Consider the following 13,916-nt stretch of genomic DNA (forward strand, 5'->3'; position numbering starts at 1 on the left):
ACATGCTGTATAATGATTACTAGGCTGAGATGCAATTGTTTGATTTTCTTTCTTTCTTTCTGTGATCACGGTCATGTTTTAAAGTAAAGAACTGTTTCCACCAACACAGGTGCTGAGATTCAGTTTCTGAATTTTTCAACTGAAGCCAATCATGACTTCTTGGAGATTCAAAATGGACCAGGTGACACCAGCTCTTTGATCGGACAGTTCAGTGGAGTGGATCTCCCACCTGCTCTGCTCAGCACGACTCATGACACAATCATCCACTTCTACAGCGATCACTCAGAGAACAAGCAAGGGTTCAAGCTTGTCTACCAAGGTAGGAATCTATTTGTCCAAATGCTGGTCAGCAAACAAATCTGCAAGAGTTGAACTTTGTTTTTTTAACACGTGTTAAGGGCCAGAAGTAGGGCAGAGGTTGACAGCTTGTTTGTTTTTTTTTAACTTAAAGATTAGCTTTATTTGTCACAAGTACTTTGAAACATACATTGAGAAGCATTGCTTGTGGCATGAATGTGCTGTTGACAGATGTCACCACGCTCCCAGTGCCAACAACTTACTAACCCTAACCTTGTACATCTTTAGAATATGGAAAGAAGCTGAAGCACCCGGAAGAAACCCCTGTGGTAAAGGATAGAACATAGAACCTTCTTATATGCTGCAGTGGAAATTGAACCCCAATCGATAATCGCTGGCACTGTAAAGTGTTATGTTAATTACTACAATAAAAGTGAAATAAACTCACAGTGAGAACTCCTTAAAGGCACTCTAATGAACATGATATAAATTTCAACAACACTATTTATTCTGCAAAAATAGAGTAAATTTTAAAAATAATTCTTCCAAATTACAAATTCCTGAGAGGTTATTTGGAAGGATTCATGACCTCCACAGACTTTATTAAAATAAAACTGATAAATATATAAAAAAGTATGAAAATTGTGATTTTCAATAAGACCATAAGACATAGGAATAGAATTGGGCTATTTAACCCATCAAGTCTGCTCAGCCATTCCATCATGGTTGATTTATTATCCTTTTCAATCTCATTTTCCTACCTTCTCCCCATAAATTTTGACACCCTTACTAATTATAACCTGAGCATTGACTGTACCCAATGACTTGGCTTCCACAGTGTCTGTAGCAATGACTTCCACAGACTCATCACCCTCTGGCTAAAGACATTCCTCCTCATCTCTGTTCTAAAAGGATATCTTTGTATTATGAGGCTGTGGGCTCCAGTCCTAAACTCCCATTCTATAGGAAGCATCCTTTCCACATCAACTCTATCTAGGCCTTTCAATATTTGATCGGTTTCAATGAGATTCCCCCTCATTCTTCTAATCTCTGTTGGGTACTGGCCCAGAACCATCAAGTGTTCCCCATACATTGAATATTTCATTCATGGGATGATTCTCATGAACCTCCTCTGGACTCTGTCCAATGCAGGCACATCCTTACTGAGATATGGGGCCCAAAACTGCCCATAATACTCCAAGTGCGGTCTGATCAATGCCTGGTAGAGCCTCAGCGTTATGTTCAAGTCTTCTCAAAATGACAGCTAACTAATTAGCAACACTAAATAATAAGCAACCAACAAAAACTTTTGGAGAGCTAAGAAGAGAAATTTCGTGTTATTTGGCAGCTTCCAAATCAGATGTTCCATGGGTGTAAATTGAACTCCAAACGTAAGTGACAAAACTGATCTTCCCGAGCAACAGTGAAGTAACTGTCATCACTGGAAAAGTGTCGTCGTTCTTTTGAGGCTGGAGTACTGTTGATTTTCTTTGGTGGTTGTCCTGTATTCAAGGCACTTTTACAACAAGGAGGTTGAGAGTTCTCATCAGGATTGCCAACAGTTAACTATCACTCGATATGGTTAAAAACATATCATCTCACCATTGTCTGATGACCTTAGTAGTAGACTCCTTTGTGCAAATCAGCTACCATATTTCCAGCTTGATATTAGCAATAAGAACCTATCCAACAATTTCTTTGACGCCCTGCTATAGGCTGGAGGGTCCATAGCATGAAGACATGAACTGTTTAGATGAGAAACAGCTTCTTCCCCAAGGCCATAAGACTACTGATCTCCCTGTCACCATTTCAAGCCTCATCATACATGAAGCACCAGTAGAATTTGCATTTTAACATGTGTTGTAAATGCATCTTATTATTTGTTAATGTACTGGTGTTAATAGTACATTATGTATTACGTGTGTGAGTTTTATGTACAGTACCCATTGTTGTGCATCTTGGTCCAGAGGAATATGTTTATTTGCTGGTATACATGTGTATTGTTGAATGACAATAAATTGAACTTGAACTTGAGAATGATGGTGGCAATAAAGCACTTTTAGACAATTTGTTAAAGATTAGATTAGTTTCATTTGTCACATGTACATTGAAACATATAGAGTCCACAGCTACCACCTCACCAGCCTCTGCGTTCAGCACATAATTCTCCAAAACTTCCGTCACCTCCAAATGGATCCCCAAACACATCTTTCCCTTCCCACCATTTTCTGATTTCTGCATGGATCGCTCCCTAAGCAACTCCCTTGTCCATTCATCTCTCTCCAGGCATGCAAGCGGAACAAGTGCTACACCTGCCCCTACACCTCCAACCTTACCACCATCCAGGGGCCTAAACAGTCCTTCTAGGTGAGGTGACACTTCACCTGTGAGTCTCTTGGAGTCATATACTGTGTTCGGTGCTCCCGGTGTGGCTTCTTGTATATCGGTGAGACCGCTTCACCGAGCATCAATGCTCCATCTGCCAGAACAGGTGGGATCTCCCAATGGCCACCCATTTTAATTCCAGTCCCATTCCCATTCCAATACATTCAACTATGACCTCCTCCACTGTCACACTTAGCTTGGAGGAACAACGCCTTCAGCTTGATAGCGTGGAAATCGATTTCTCAAGCTTCTGGTAATGCCTTCCCACCACCCCCCCATGTCACTATTTCCCAAACCCTTGTCCCTTTCTCATGTTATCTCCTTGCCCGCACACCATCTCTCTCTCTCTGTTGCTCCTCCCCACTTTTTTTTCTTTCTTCCATGGCCTTCTGTTTCTTTCACCAATCAACTTCCTAGCTCTTGCTTCACCTCTCCTGCTGCAAGTTTTGCCTATCGCCTGGCGTTTCTCTCTCTCTTCCCCCCATCTTTCAAATCTACTCCTCAACTTTTTCTCTCCAGTCCTGCCGGTAAAAGAATGGTAACGATGTTGATAATTGGTATCATCAGAAATTCATTGTGTTGAAAGCAAGGTATAAGAATGGATACCATACCATGAGGTGCCACAGTAATGTAGAAGCTAGAGTGATACTATTACCGCTAGGGACATCGGAGTTTAGATTTCCGTTCCAGTGTCCTCTGTAAGAAAGCTTGTATGTAGCTTCCTGTGTGTGCATGGGTTTCCCACGAGTGCTCTGGTATCCTCCAACAGGACTAACCTACCAGTTAATAGGTAATTGGTCATTGTGAATTGTCCTCTCGGTTGCAAGGCAGAGCAGTTTGTTGGGCCAGACTAAATATCCCTAAATAAATAAAAACAGTAAAACCAGGCAATTGTATTTTAAATTATCCTATTAAATCTAGGAGACAGAAATACTGTGAAACTTATTAATCAGAAAGAGGGAGTAGAAGATGCCAAAAGCCTAAACAAAAATGAGTTGCCCATAAATGTAAACACAAGAGATTCTGCAAATGCTTGAAATCCAGACCAACACACACAAAATGCTGGAAGAACGCAGCAAGTCAGACAGCATCTATGGAGAGAAATACACAGTTGACATTTCAGATCAATGAAGGGTCTTAACCTGATATGTCGAATGTTTATTCTCCTCCACAGATGCTGCCTGAAATGCTGAGATGCTTCAGTATTTTGTGTGTGTTTTTCATGAATGTAGTAACTGGTGAGAGTTACTTAGCTTTCAAGCTGTCCCAGAGGTTCATTTATATTGAGACTGAGCTGGATCAGAAGTAGCACAGTCGCGTAGAAGTCAGTGCAATGATTTACAGCACCAACTAAAAGATTGGGGTTCCGTTGCTGCCATTGTCTATAAGGAATTTATACTTCTTCCCACATTCCAAAGATGTACACTAAGGGCTAGTGCTACATTAACATCAGAAGCACGGTGACACTTGCTGGCTGCACAGTAAATTTAACTTGATGCAATGACACATTTCAATGTACATGTGACAAACAAAGCTTATCATATTTCATAGCTCCTTTTCTCTGACTCAAGGGACAATGGAGAAAGAAGCAGTCTGCCCTATTGGGTTAGTGTGACTCATTTGAAGAATGATCTAGTAAGACCTATTGTCAAATTCTTTTCATTTTTCATAGTAACTTGCTTCTCCTTCAGACATTAAGGACTTGTAGAGAAGTTTACCTAACCTGCAATCATTACTTTTACATTGTTACTTGTGATAAGAATGGAATGAATTCCGGGAGCATGAATTGTAGTTGTCAATAACGTCTTTTCCATGGACCTTTAGTCCCTTGTCCTTATCTTTCTGATGGCTTAGAAGCTGAGAAAATTTTTATGTATTTTTCAAAGTTAAGTCTCTTTATCTGCCAGTGGGTTTTACCTATTTTCCCATCTGAGGGACAAAGAGTACACCAGCACAGAAGCATGCCCTTCAGCCCACCTATTCAATGCTGAGCTGTTATTCTGTTGAGTCCTACCTGGAACTCCTGCCATCTGGAAGGAGGTACAGGAGCTATAGATCCCACATCTCCAGATTCAGAAACACTTATTACTCTTCAACCATCAAGCTGTTGAACCAGAGAGGATAACTTCACTCATCACAACACTTAACTGATTCCACAGCCTTATGGACTCATGTTCAAGGACTCTATAACTCATGTTTTTGGTGTTACCAATTTCTTTCCTTCTTTCTTTCTTTCTTTATTATTATTAGTTTTTTATATTTGCTGTTTGTCTTCTTTTGCAAATTGGTTTTTAACCTTGTGTATAGTTTTGCATTGATTTCACCATATCTCTATGTTCTACTGTGAATGTCTGCAAGAAATGAATCCAGAAGATAGTATAGTGACATTTGGAATATGTATTTTGATAATAAATTTAATTTTAACTTTGAACTGTCTCATTGGATAAAGTAATGACTCCCCATCATCCATGGCATTATTACTAGGATGTTTCCGGCTCTCATTTCAAGTTCAAGTTTAATTCCCAAACAACCATATATGAACACCAATTAATACAGCCTAACGAAACAGTTACTCCAGGGCCAAGGTGCAAAGCACTGCACCAACAGTCACGCACAGCACAAGTCACATATTGCACATATAAGATAACAGCAAAAAAAAGTCCCAAATCCTGAGTCTGTGAATGTTGCATTTGAACACAATACAGCTTGTCTTCTGCAAAGTGAACATTGGGAGAGGGGGATGCAGCATAACTCCAGCATGATGCCACGCCACATTGTCTCCGGTGGAGCATACTGACCCTGACGCCTCTCACCTGGGTGGCTAAACTCAGGCAGTAACGCAGCACCCTTGCCATCTGCCCCTGCCGCCCACCAATAAGTCTGTGGATTGGGCGTAGCGTTTCACATTAACCATGTCCATCAGAGTTTGCCATCACAAGAAACGTGACTAGGATGATCACTCGCCGTTAGACTGCACACCACCTTCATGCTCTGATGCCTCTCTGTTGCAGACAGCAGCACCATCCACACAAACTCCAGCTCCTTCAGCTTCTCCACCTCAATGAGCAACTTACTTAAAGTTATTAATGTCCAGCAGGGTCTTGTGATCATAAGAAATATATTTAAAAAGGATAATAACATCTTTGGTTGACCCTATAGAAGCCGTTATGATTGAATGCGCCACCATCTTATGGAAAGGACTTACCACCTGCAATACAGAAAATATGAGTGGCGATGGGAATGGCAAGATAAGGGATAGAAAAAGGATGCCCTTGCCAGTTAGAAGACTTTCGTGATCACTTTTTCTCCCATTGTGTGAAAAAAGCTGAGTTGGTTCTTTAAAAGAAAAATGTCTTCAGGTTTTTAATTCCCTTAACTCTAACACATATCTGCAATTTCTATTTCTCAGCTGAATGATGCCTAGATTTCCCTGTCTTAGTGTCAAAATTCAAAGTAAATTTATTATCATAATGTATACATGTCACCATATGCTGCACTGAGATTCATTTTCTACCAGGCATTCACAGTAGAACAAGGAAATAGAATAAAATCATTGAAAAACTACACACAATAGCTGACAAGCAAGCAGTGCTAATACAAAAACAAGTTAATAAATATATAAATAAGTAAGCTCCTTGCTCTATTTAAGTTTGCTGATGACACTACTGCGTCAAAAGTGATGATGAATCAGCATATAGGAGGGAGATTGAAAATCTGGCTGAATGGTGCCACAACAACCTCTCAGTGAATGTCAGTAAGACCAAAGAGCTGATTGATTATTGAATTCAGGAGGAAGAAACTGGAGGATCATGAGCCAGTCCTCATCAGGGAGTTAGAAATGGAGAGGGTCAACTTTAAATTACTCAATGTCATCATTTCAGAGGATCTGTTCTGGTCCCATTGCATGAATGCAATTATGAAGAAAGCACAGGAACGTCTCTACTTCCTTAGAAGTTTGTGAAGATTCGGCATGACATCCAAAACATTGGCAGACTTCTATAGATGTGTGGTGGAGAGTATATTGACTATTCGCATCACAGCCTGGTATGGGAACACGAATGCCCTTGAAATCCTACAAAAAGTAACAGATACAGCCCAGTCCATCACGGGTAGAGCCCTCTCCACCACTGCGCACATCTACACTGAGCATTGTTGCAGGAAAGCAGCATCCACCATCACGGACCCCCACCACCCAAGCCATGCTCTCTTTTCACTACTGCCATCAGGACCCATACCACCAGGTTCAGGAATAGTTATTACCCCTCAACCATCAGGCGCTTGAACTGGAGGGAATAACTTCACTCAATGTCATTCACTTCACTACTGAACTGTTCTCACAATCTATGGGCACACTTTCAAGGACTCTTTATCTCATGCTCTCAATATTTATTGCTTGCTTATTTATTTATTGTTATAATTTCTTTTTTTTTCTTTTGTATTTGCACCGTTTGCTGTCTTTTGCATATTGGTTGGTTATTTGTCCTGTTGGGTGTGATCTTTCATTGATCCTGTTATGTTTCTTGGATTTACTGTGTATGTTCCCAAAAACATGAATCTCAGGGTTATATATGGTGATATATATAAGTATTTGATAACTTTGAAATAAAACTGAGGAAGTTGTAGAGTCCTTGAAAGTGAGTCCACAGATTGTGGAATCAGATCAGTGTTGAGGTGAGTGAAGTTACTTCACTCTCAGTATTCATTCTCTCACAAAATAACCTATGATGGAAGAGATACTTCCAACTTTATAGACTGGAAGTCTGGTTTCTCCCAGTGCTGCTGTTAACTTCAAGCCTTCTATATCTGAATTAGTAATCTGATGGAACCTTTGAGGGGGCATATTAACATAGCATTTAGCTGTTGCAGCATCAGCGACCTATGTTGAATTTCCGCCACTGTCTGTAAGGAGCTTATTCATGGGTTTCCTCCGGCTGCTCTGGTTTCCTTCCACATTCAAAAGATACACAGGTTCGCAGGCTAATTGGTTACAAGGGTGTAATTGAGCAAGAAGGGCTTGTATCTCTAAATAAATAAAATTTGTAATTATGATGTATTTGCTATAGTTGACAAAATTCTTTTATATAAATTTAGCATCATCTCTCCCTGTTTTTGTTTTTTTGTGTTTAGATCACCCAGCATCATTTGCTTAACCACTTTATCTGTTTATCTTTTCAAATAATGAAAGTGTTAGATAGAGTGGTGTTTCCTCTCGTGGGGAAGTCTAGGATCAGAGGGCACAATCTCAAAATAGAAGGATGTCCCTTTAGTACAGAGATGAGGAGGAATTTATTTAATCAGAGTGTGGTGAATCTGTTGAATTCATTGCTTAGGAGAGCTTTCCGGTGGACAAATCATTGGTTATATTTAAAATGCATGTTGATGGGTTCTTGATTAGTAAGAATGATGAAGATTGGGGGGAGAAGAATGGGGCTGAGAGGGATAATAAATCACCCATGATGGAATGGTGAAGCAGATATGATGGACCAAATGGCATAATTTTGCTCTTACAGCTTATGGCCTTAATCAATCCTTCATACGTTTACTTTCTTTTTGAGTATTGAATATTTCTTAAAATGCAGCAGTGCCCAGAATTCAGTATCTTTTCAGCAGTTAATTAATAAGTACAAAAGCAGTATGGAACACAAACATTTGCAGGAATGTATATTCCTGTTTTGATTTAGATGAAGGAGATGGATTTATCATGGTAGGTTCTGACTAGTGCACCCCCATGAAAATCAATAATTCCTACTCTCTGGCTGGTACGCATCAAAGGAAATGTTATACAGTAACATTCTATTTTTTTCTCTTTCTTTTCTCACGTTGAAGTATTTCCTTTACAGGAATGTATTTTGGTTTAATCATCTGGTTTTTCTTTGTCAATAACTGAGGTTCATGAAATCCATCTTGGGAATTGCATCATCCGATGGTCCTCCATTGGTCGGTGTCGACCGTGGATGTCGTATCCTAGCTGTCAGAGAGAATGTTCAAGTCAACATACAAGCCAGGGCTATACTATATGGAGAGCAACATGTTACATCTGCGGCAGGCTCCCCCCTCTCTTTGCCGTTGATGAATTCAAATGATCAGTAGAGGCCAATACACTTTGGCACCAGCGGTGATTTAAGAGTTGCCAGTCAGTGTTGAAGTCAATGTAGACAGCCTTTGGGACTCCAGCTCTGGATTTTGCTTTGAGATTTTCTCCTGAAGCCTTAACCATGAGTGGGTATAGACACAAGGCAGCGGAGGTTTGAGATCAGAGTTTTTCTTCTTCTAGATGAGCTGCCAACCACGGCTGACAAGAACGACGAGCTTTAAGGAACCAGCAACCTGCCTTAATTGCATCAGTCAGGCACAAGCTGTCAAACCTATTGTGTAACTCCATTTTACTTTGTTAGAGAGGAGAAGCCAGCTTAAGCACCTCAGTTTAAAGTTCTTTTCTTTCTCACTTTCTTTTCTTGTCAGCTGTGGTAGGGAACCATGGTGTGGTTCTGTAGTACTGTAGGGAAAAACAAGGGGATAATCTTGCAGCAGAGAGATAAAGGTGGACTCTGTGAGGTTTGTACAGGCAGAGAAATTCTGGAACAGATGCATAAGATCATAGGACATAGAAGCAGAATTAGGCCAATCAGCCCATCGCATATGCCTGATTTATTATCCCTCTCAACCCCACCCTCCTGCCTTCTCCCTGAAACCTTTGACACCTTTACCAATCAAGAGCCTATCAATCTTCTCTTTAAATATACCTCAAGACTTCAGTTCCACAGACATTTGTGGCAATGACTTCCAAATATTCTCCACCCTATGGCTAAAGAAATTCCTCCTCATTTCTCTTCTAAGGGATACCCTTCTATTCTAAGGTTGTGCCCTTTGATCCTAGACTCTCCGACTTTAGGAAACATCCTGTCCATGTCCACTCAGTCTAGGCCTTTCAATATTGGATAGTTTTCGGTGGGACCTCCAGTCATTCTTCTAAACTCCAGCACGTATAGGCCCAGAGCATTCAAATACTTACTCATACATTTACCCTTTCATTCCTGGAATCACTCTCATGAACCTCCTCTGGGCCCTCTCCAATGCCAGCACATCCTTTCTTAGTTAAGGGGCTCAAAACAAAAAGTGTGACCAAAGCTTTATAAAAATGAATTCTTCTCAATATGAATGTTAACATTATATTTGCCTTCCTTACCACCAACTCAATCTGCAAGTTAACCTTTAGGGAGTCCTGCATGAAGAATCCCATGTCCCTTTGTACTTCTGACCCTAACCACAAATTACAGGCTAAAGTGAACTGTTGGGTATCCATGCATGGTTACCCGCTAACAACAGTCCAATAAACTCTAGCATGTAAGTTTACTATTGTACATGTAAACTGAAGATGTTACAGCACACACAGTTGATGTGGTACATGATGCACACACGGCACATTGGCACTGAAACTTGACTCCATGGAAGGCTTACCTCACTCTGTGTATAAACAGTACATCTGGGTTCGAGATAGTGCCAGGGAGGGGAGAAAGGAGAAAAATAGTCTAAGAATAATGGTTCAGGGAGAATTTGTTCCAGGATGTGTTCTTCCCTCATTGAAGTCAGAGGAAGTTTGTTCTGGAGGTAAACCCTGGACTCTGCTTGACTTCTTTCCATATTCCAGCAGGGTACAAGTGAGCTCTTCTGCACAAAATCTATCTTCGTCATACTTTATTGATCCCGGGGGAAACTGGGTTTCGTTAGTTGCACCATAAATAATAAATAGTAATAGTAGTACTACTATTAGTAAATAGTAATAGTCATGGAAATAATAAATAGTAATAGAAAAATAGTAATAAATAGTTAAGTAGTAATATGTAAATTATGCCAGTAAATTATGAAATAAGTCCAGGACCAGCCTATCAGCTCAGGGTGTCTGACCCTCCAAGGGAGTTGTAAAGTTTGATGGCCACAGGCAGGAATGACTTCCTATGACGCTGCATCTCGGAGGAATGAGTCTCCTGGCTGAATGTACTCCTGTGCCCACCCAGTACATTATGTTATTGCATCTTCTTGATTCTTTCCATCTATATCACAATGTGCCATAAACAAAAAAAGACTTGTTTTTCTTCATTTTCTCACAGTAGGATTGTAAAAAAATCATACGGGCATAGGTGTAAGATCAGACATCAATGGTTTAAAAGGGGCATCAGGGGCAGCTGCCACCTTATTTGCATCCTACTCTCTCCTTGCATTGCATTTTCTCTGTAGCTGTTGCACCTTATTCTATTATTGTTTCATCTTGTTCTAACTCAATGCACTGTGTAATGATCTGATTTGTATGAACAGTAGGCAAGACAACTTTTCACTGTATCTTAGTAAATGTGACAATAATTAACCAATCCCAGTACCATATCCATCAGTTGTTTAGAATGCATGTCTTACTTTTGCCCACTGCCAATCCAAATGAGCTACCAGCCACATAAACCTTAGAGATTCTGTAGATGTTGGATCTCAAAGCAAAGGCGACACTGAGGTTAATGATCGCCTCAAGTCCCTCTTCTTTCTAAGCCTATTTTCAACACTGCTACATTGCAGCAAGACAGTAGAATTGGTCATATTGCCATAATTGAAGAAAGACTATTTTCTTTTTCTCAGAGACAGGTTGCAAAAAACAAGACAGGCATAGGTGTAAGATCAAAAATGAGAGATTTAAAAAGGGGTAGCTTCTTCACATTTATTTGGAATGAAGTGCCAGATATAATGGTTGAGGCAGGCACATTAGCAACATTTAAAAGACATCTAGTAAGTACATGAATAGGAGATGATTAGAGGGCTGTGGGCAATTGGGACTAGCTCACGGGGCAGGTTGGTCTATGGCTGAATGACTAATGAACTGGTTGCTGAACATTCTCCTATCATGAGGACAATTTACCTTAGAAAAATGTTAATTACTCGCAACTGAGTCTTATTGGTAAGAGGATTGATATTACAAAAAAAATGCTTACAAGTTTTATGCTCTGTAAGTCAGGCAGCATCGATGGAGAAGAGTAAACAGCCAGTGGTTCAGGCCGAAACAATTCATCAGGACCTGATAGATATCTCTGCCCAAAACATCAACTGACTATTCCTCGTCCTTAGATGCTGCCTGATCTGCAGAGTTGCTCCAACATTTTGTATGGTATTGTTCACATTATACCCTCATTGGTCTGGTCTGTCTGTTCCAATGTTACCTACTTGCATCCATGAAGAGGATAAAAATCCTCTTTTTCATTGGTCAGACTCATGCCTGCCGCTGCTGAAATATCTAACGAAAACCATTGAGGATACAAGGTACAAACATCTTTGGTGTATTACGTCCCATGAAATGTTTGAAAAGGCACCAGGTCAAATATTACACCATTGTAACCATTTAAAGATGACTTAGTATGACTGGTATTTTTATCATCCAGGTGAAATAGCTTGAATAGTAAAGACTTTGTCTTTTATTTAGAGATACAGCACATTAGAAGGCCCTTCCAGCCCAAGGAGGCCACAGCACCCAATAATACCAATGTGATCAATTAACCTACTAAACTTTTCAAGGTAGGAGGAAACCCATGTGGTCACAGTGAGAATGTACTCACTGTGTACAGACAATTGCAGGAATTGAACCTGGGCTGCTGGCGATGTAAAGCTTTGTGATAACTTATATGCTACTGTGCTGCTCACACTTGACACTATGTTATGAATATATCCTTAATATCCAAAGGTTTTTGTATCTCACAACAGGATAATTATCTCCATAATGCATGATATTAATCACCTGATTTTGCTTTCTTGTAGCTTATGAACTTCAGAACTGTCCTGATCCTACACCATTTCAAAATGGCTTTGTCATCAATTCTGGTTATAGTGTTGGGCAGTCTATATCATTCGAATGTTACCCGGGTTACGTGCTGGTTGGACAACGCGTTCTCACATGCCATCATGGAATCAAAAGGGACTGGAGCCATCCATTCCCACGATGTGAAGGTACTTTCTCGGTTTGTTCTCTTTCCTTTCATATCCCGTGCACTGTTTTGTCTCACCTTCTCAGGCTTTTTCTCTTGCCACACAAGTACTACACCAAGGAAAGGAGACAGCAGCTTAACATATTTCAAGTCTGCTTGTGCTCTAGAGGTCTTGTGTGCCAGAAAAAGGCCAGCAGTATCTTAAGTGATCCCACCCACCCTGCTTTTAGTATCTTCTTTGATGTTAGTCACCAGCTTCCTCTCATAATTCATCTTTTCCTTCCGAATGACCTTCTTAGTTTCCTTCTGCAAGTTTTTAAAAGCTCTCCAATCCTCTGCATTCCCACTAGCTCTAGCTTCCTTGCATGCCCTCTCTTTTGCTTTTACTTTGGCTCTGACTTCACTTGTCAGCCACAGTAGTGCCCTTCTTCCCTTTGAAAATTTCTTCTTATTTGCAATGTAGCTGTCTTGTACTTCCCTCATTTTTTGCAGAAACTTCAGCTATTGCTGCTCTGCTATATATATTTATATATATTTTGTATTCATTATTTTGTTCTTTATCTTATTGTGTTTGTTTTATGCTATAGCAGATCCAGAGTAACAATCATTTCATTCTCCTTTACACTTGTGTGCTGGAAGTGACGTTAAACAATCTTGAATCTTGAATGTCAGATACACAATGTACAAGAAGTGGTGGATACAGCCCAGTTCATTAGAAACAAAACCCTCCTCACTTTTGATTATACCTACATGGATCACTGCTCTAAGAAAGCAACATCCATCATCAAGGACACCGACCATTCAGGCCATGCTCTCACCTCACTGCTGTCATTGGGAAGGAGGTACAGGAGCATTTGGTCCCATTTCACCAATAGTTACTACCCTTCAACCATTAAGATCTTGAACAATTGTGGACAACTTCACTCACTCATGATCTCAACATTATTTTTCTGTTTTTTATTTGCACAGTTTGTCTTCTTTTGAACATTGGTTATTTCTCAGTCTTCGGTGTTTACAGTATTTCATAAATTCTACTGTATTTAATTATTTTACTGTAAGTGCTGACAAGAAAATTAATCTCACATTCCTATTGTAACTTAAGTGCTTTGATAAAATATCAGTTTGACTTTGACTTTAACTTTGACATGTCTGCACAGCTGTAATGAAAAGCTCGCTAGCAACAGCATCACAGACATATAGCATCAGATACACAACATACGAGGGGTGATTGATAAGTTTGTGGCCTAAGGTAGAAGGAGTCAATTATAGAAAATCTAG

The 13,916-nt window shown here is 40.0% G+C and overlaps 1 protein-coding gene across 5 annotated transcripts in view; it reads left to right on the plus strand.

The window, feature by feature from the left end:
* LOC134341158 (CUB and sushi domain-containing protein 1-like) overlaps positions 1 to 13,916 on the plus strand; it is a 2,430,601-nt gene that overhangs the window by 2,142,032 nt on the left and 274,653 nt on the right. For all 5 annotated transcript variants that reach the window (XM_063038952.1, XM_063038962.1, XM_063038968.1 and 2 more), the window contains 2 exons: positions 110 to 319; positions 12,472 to 12,660. In XM_063038952.1, the coding sequence (XP_062895022.1) occupies positions 110 to 319; positions 12,472 to 12,660 (399 nt within the window). The remainder of the gene's footprint in view (positions 1 to 109; positions 320 to 12,471; positions 12,661 to 13,916) is intronic.

The sequence above is a fragment of the Mobula hypostoma genome, chromosome 2 (assembly GCF_963921235.1).
Source record: "Mobula hypostoma chromosome 2, sMobHyp1.1, whole genome shotgun sequence".
NCBI classification, from domain to species: Eukaryota; Metazoa; Chordata; class Chondrichthyes; order Myliobatiformes; family Myliobatidae; genus Mobula; species Mobula hypostoma.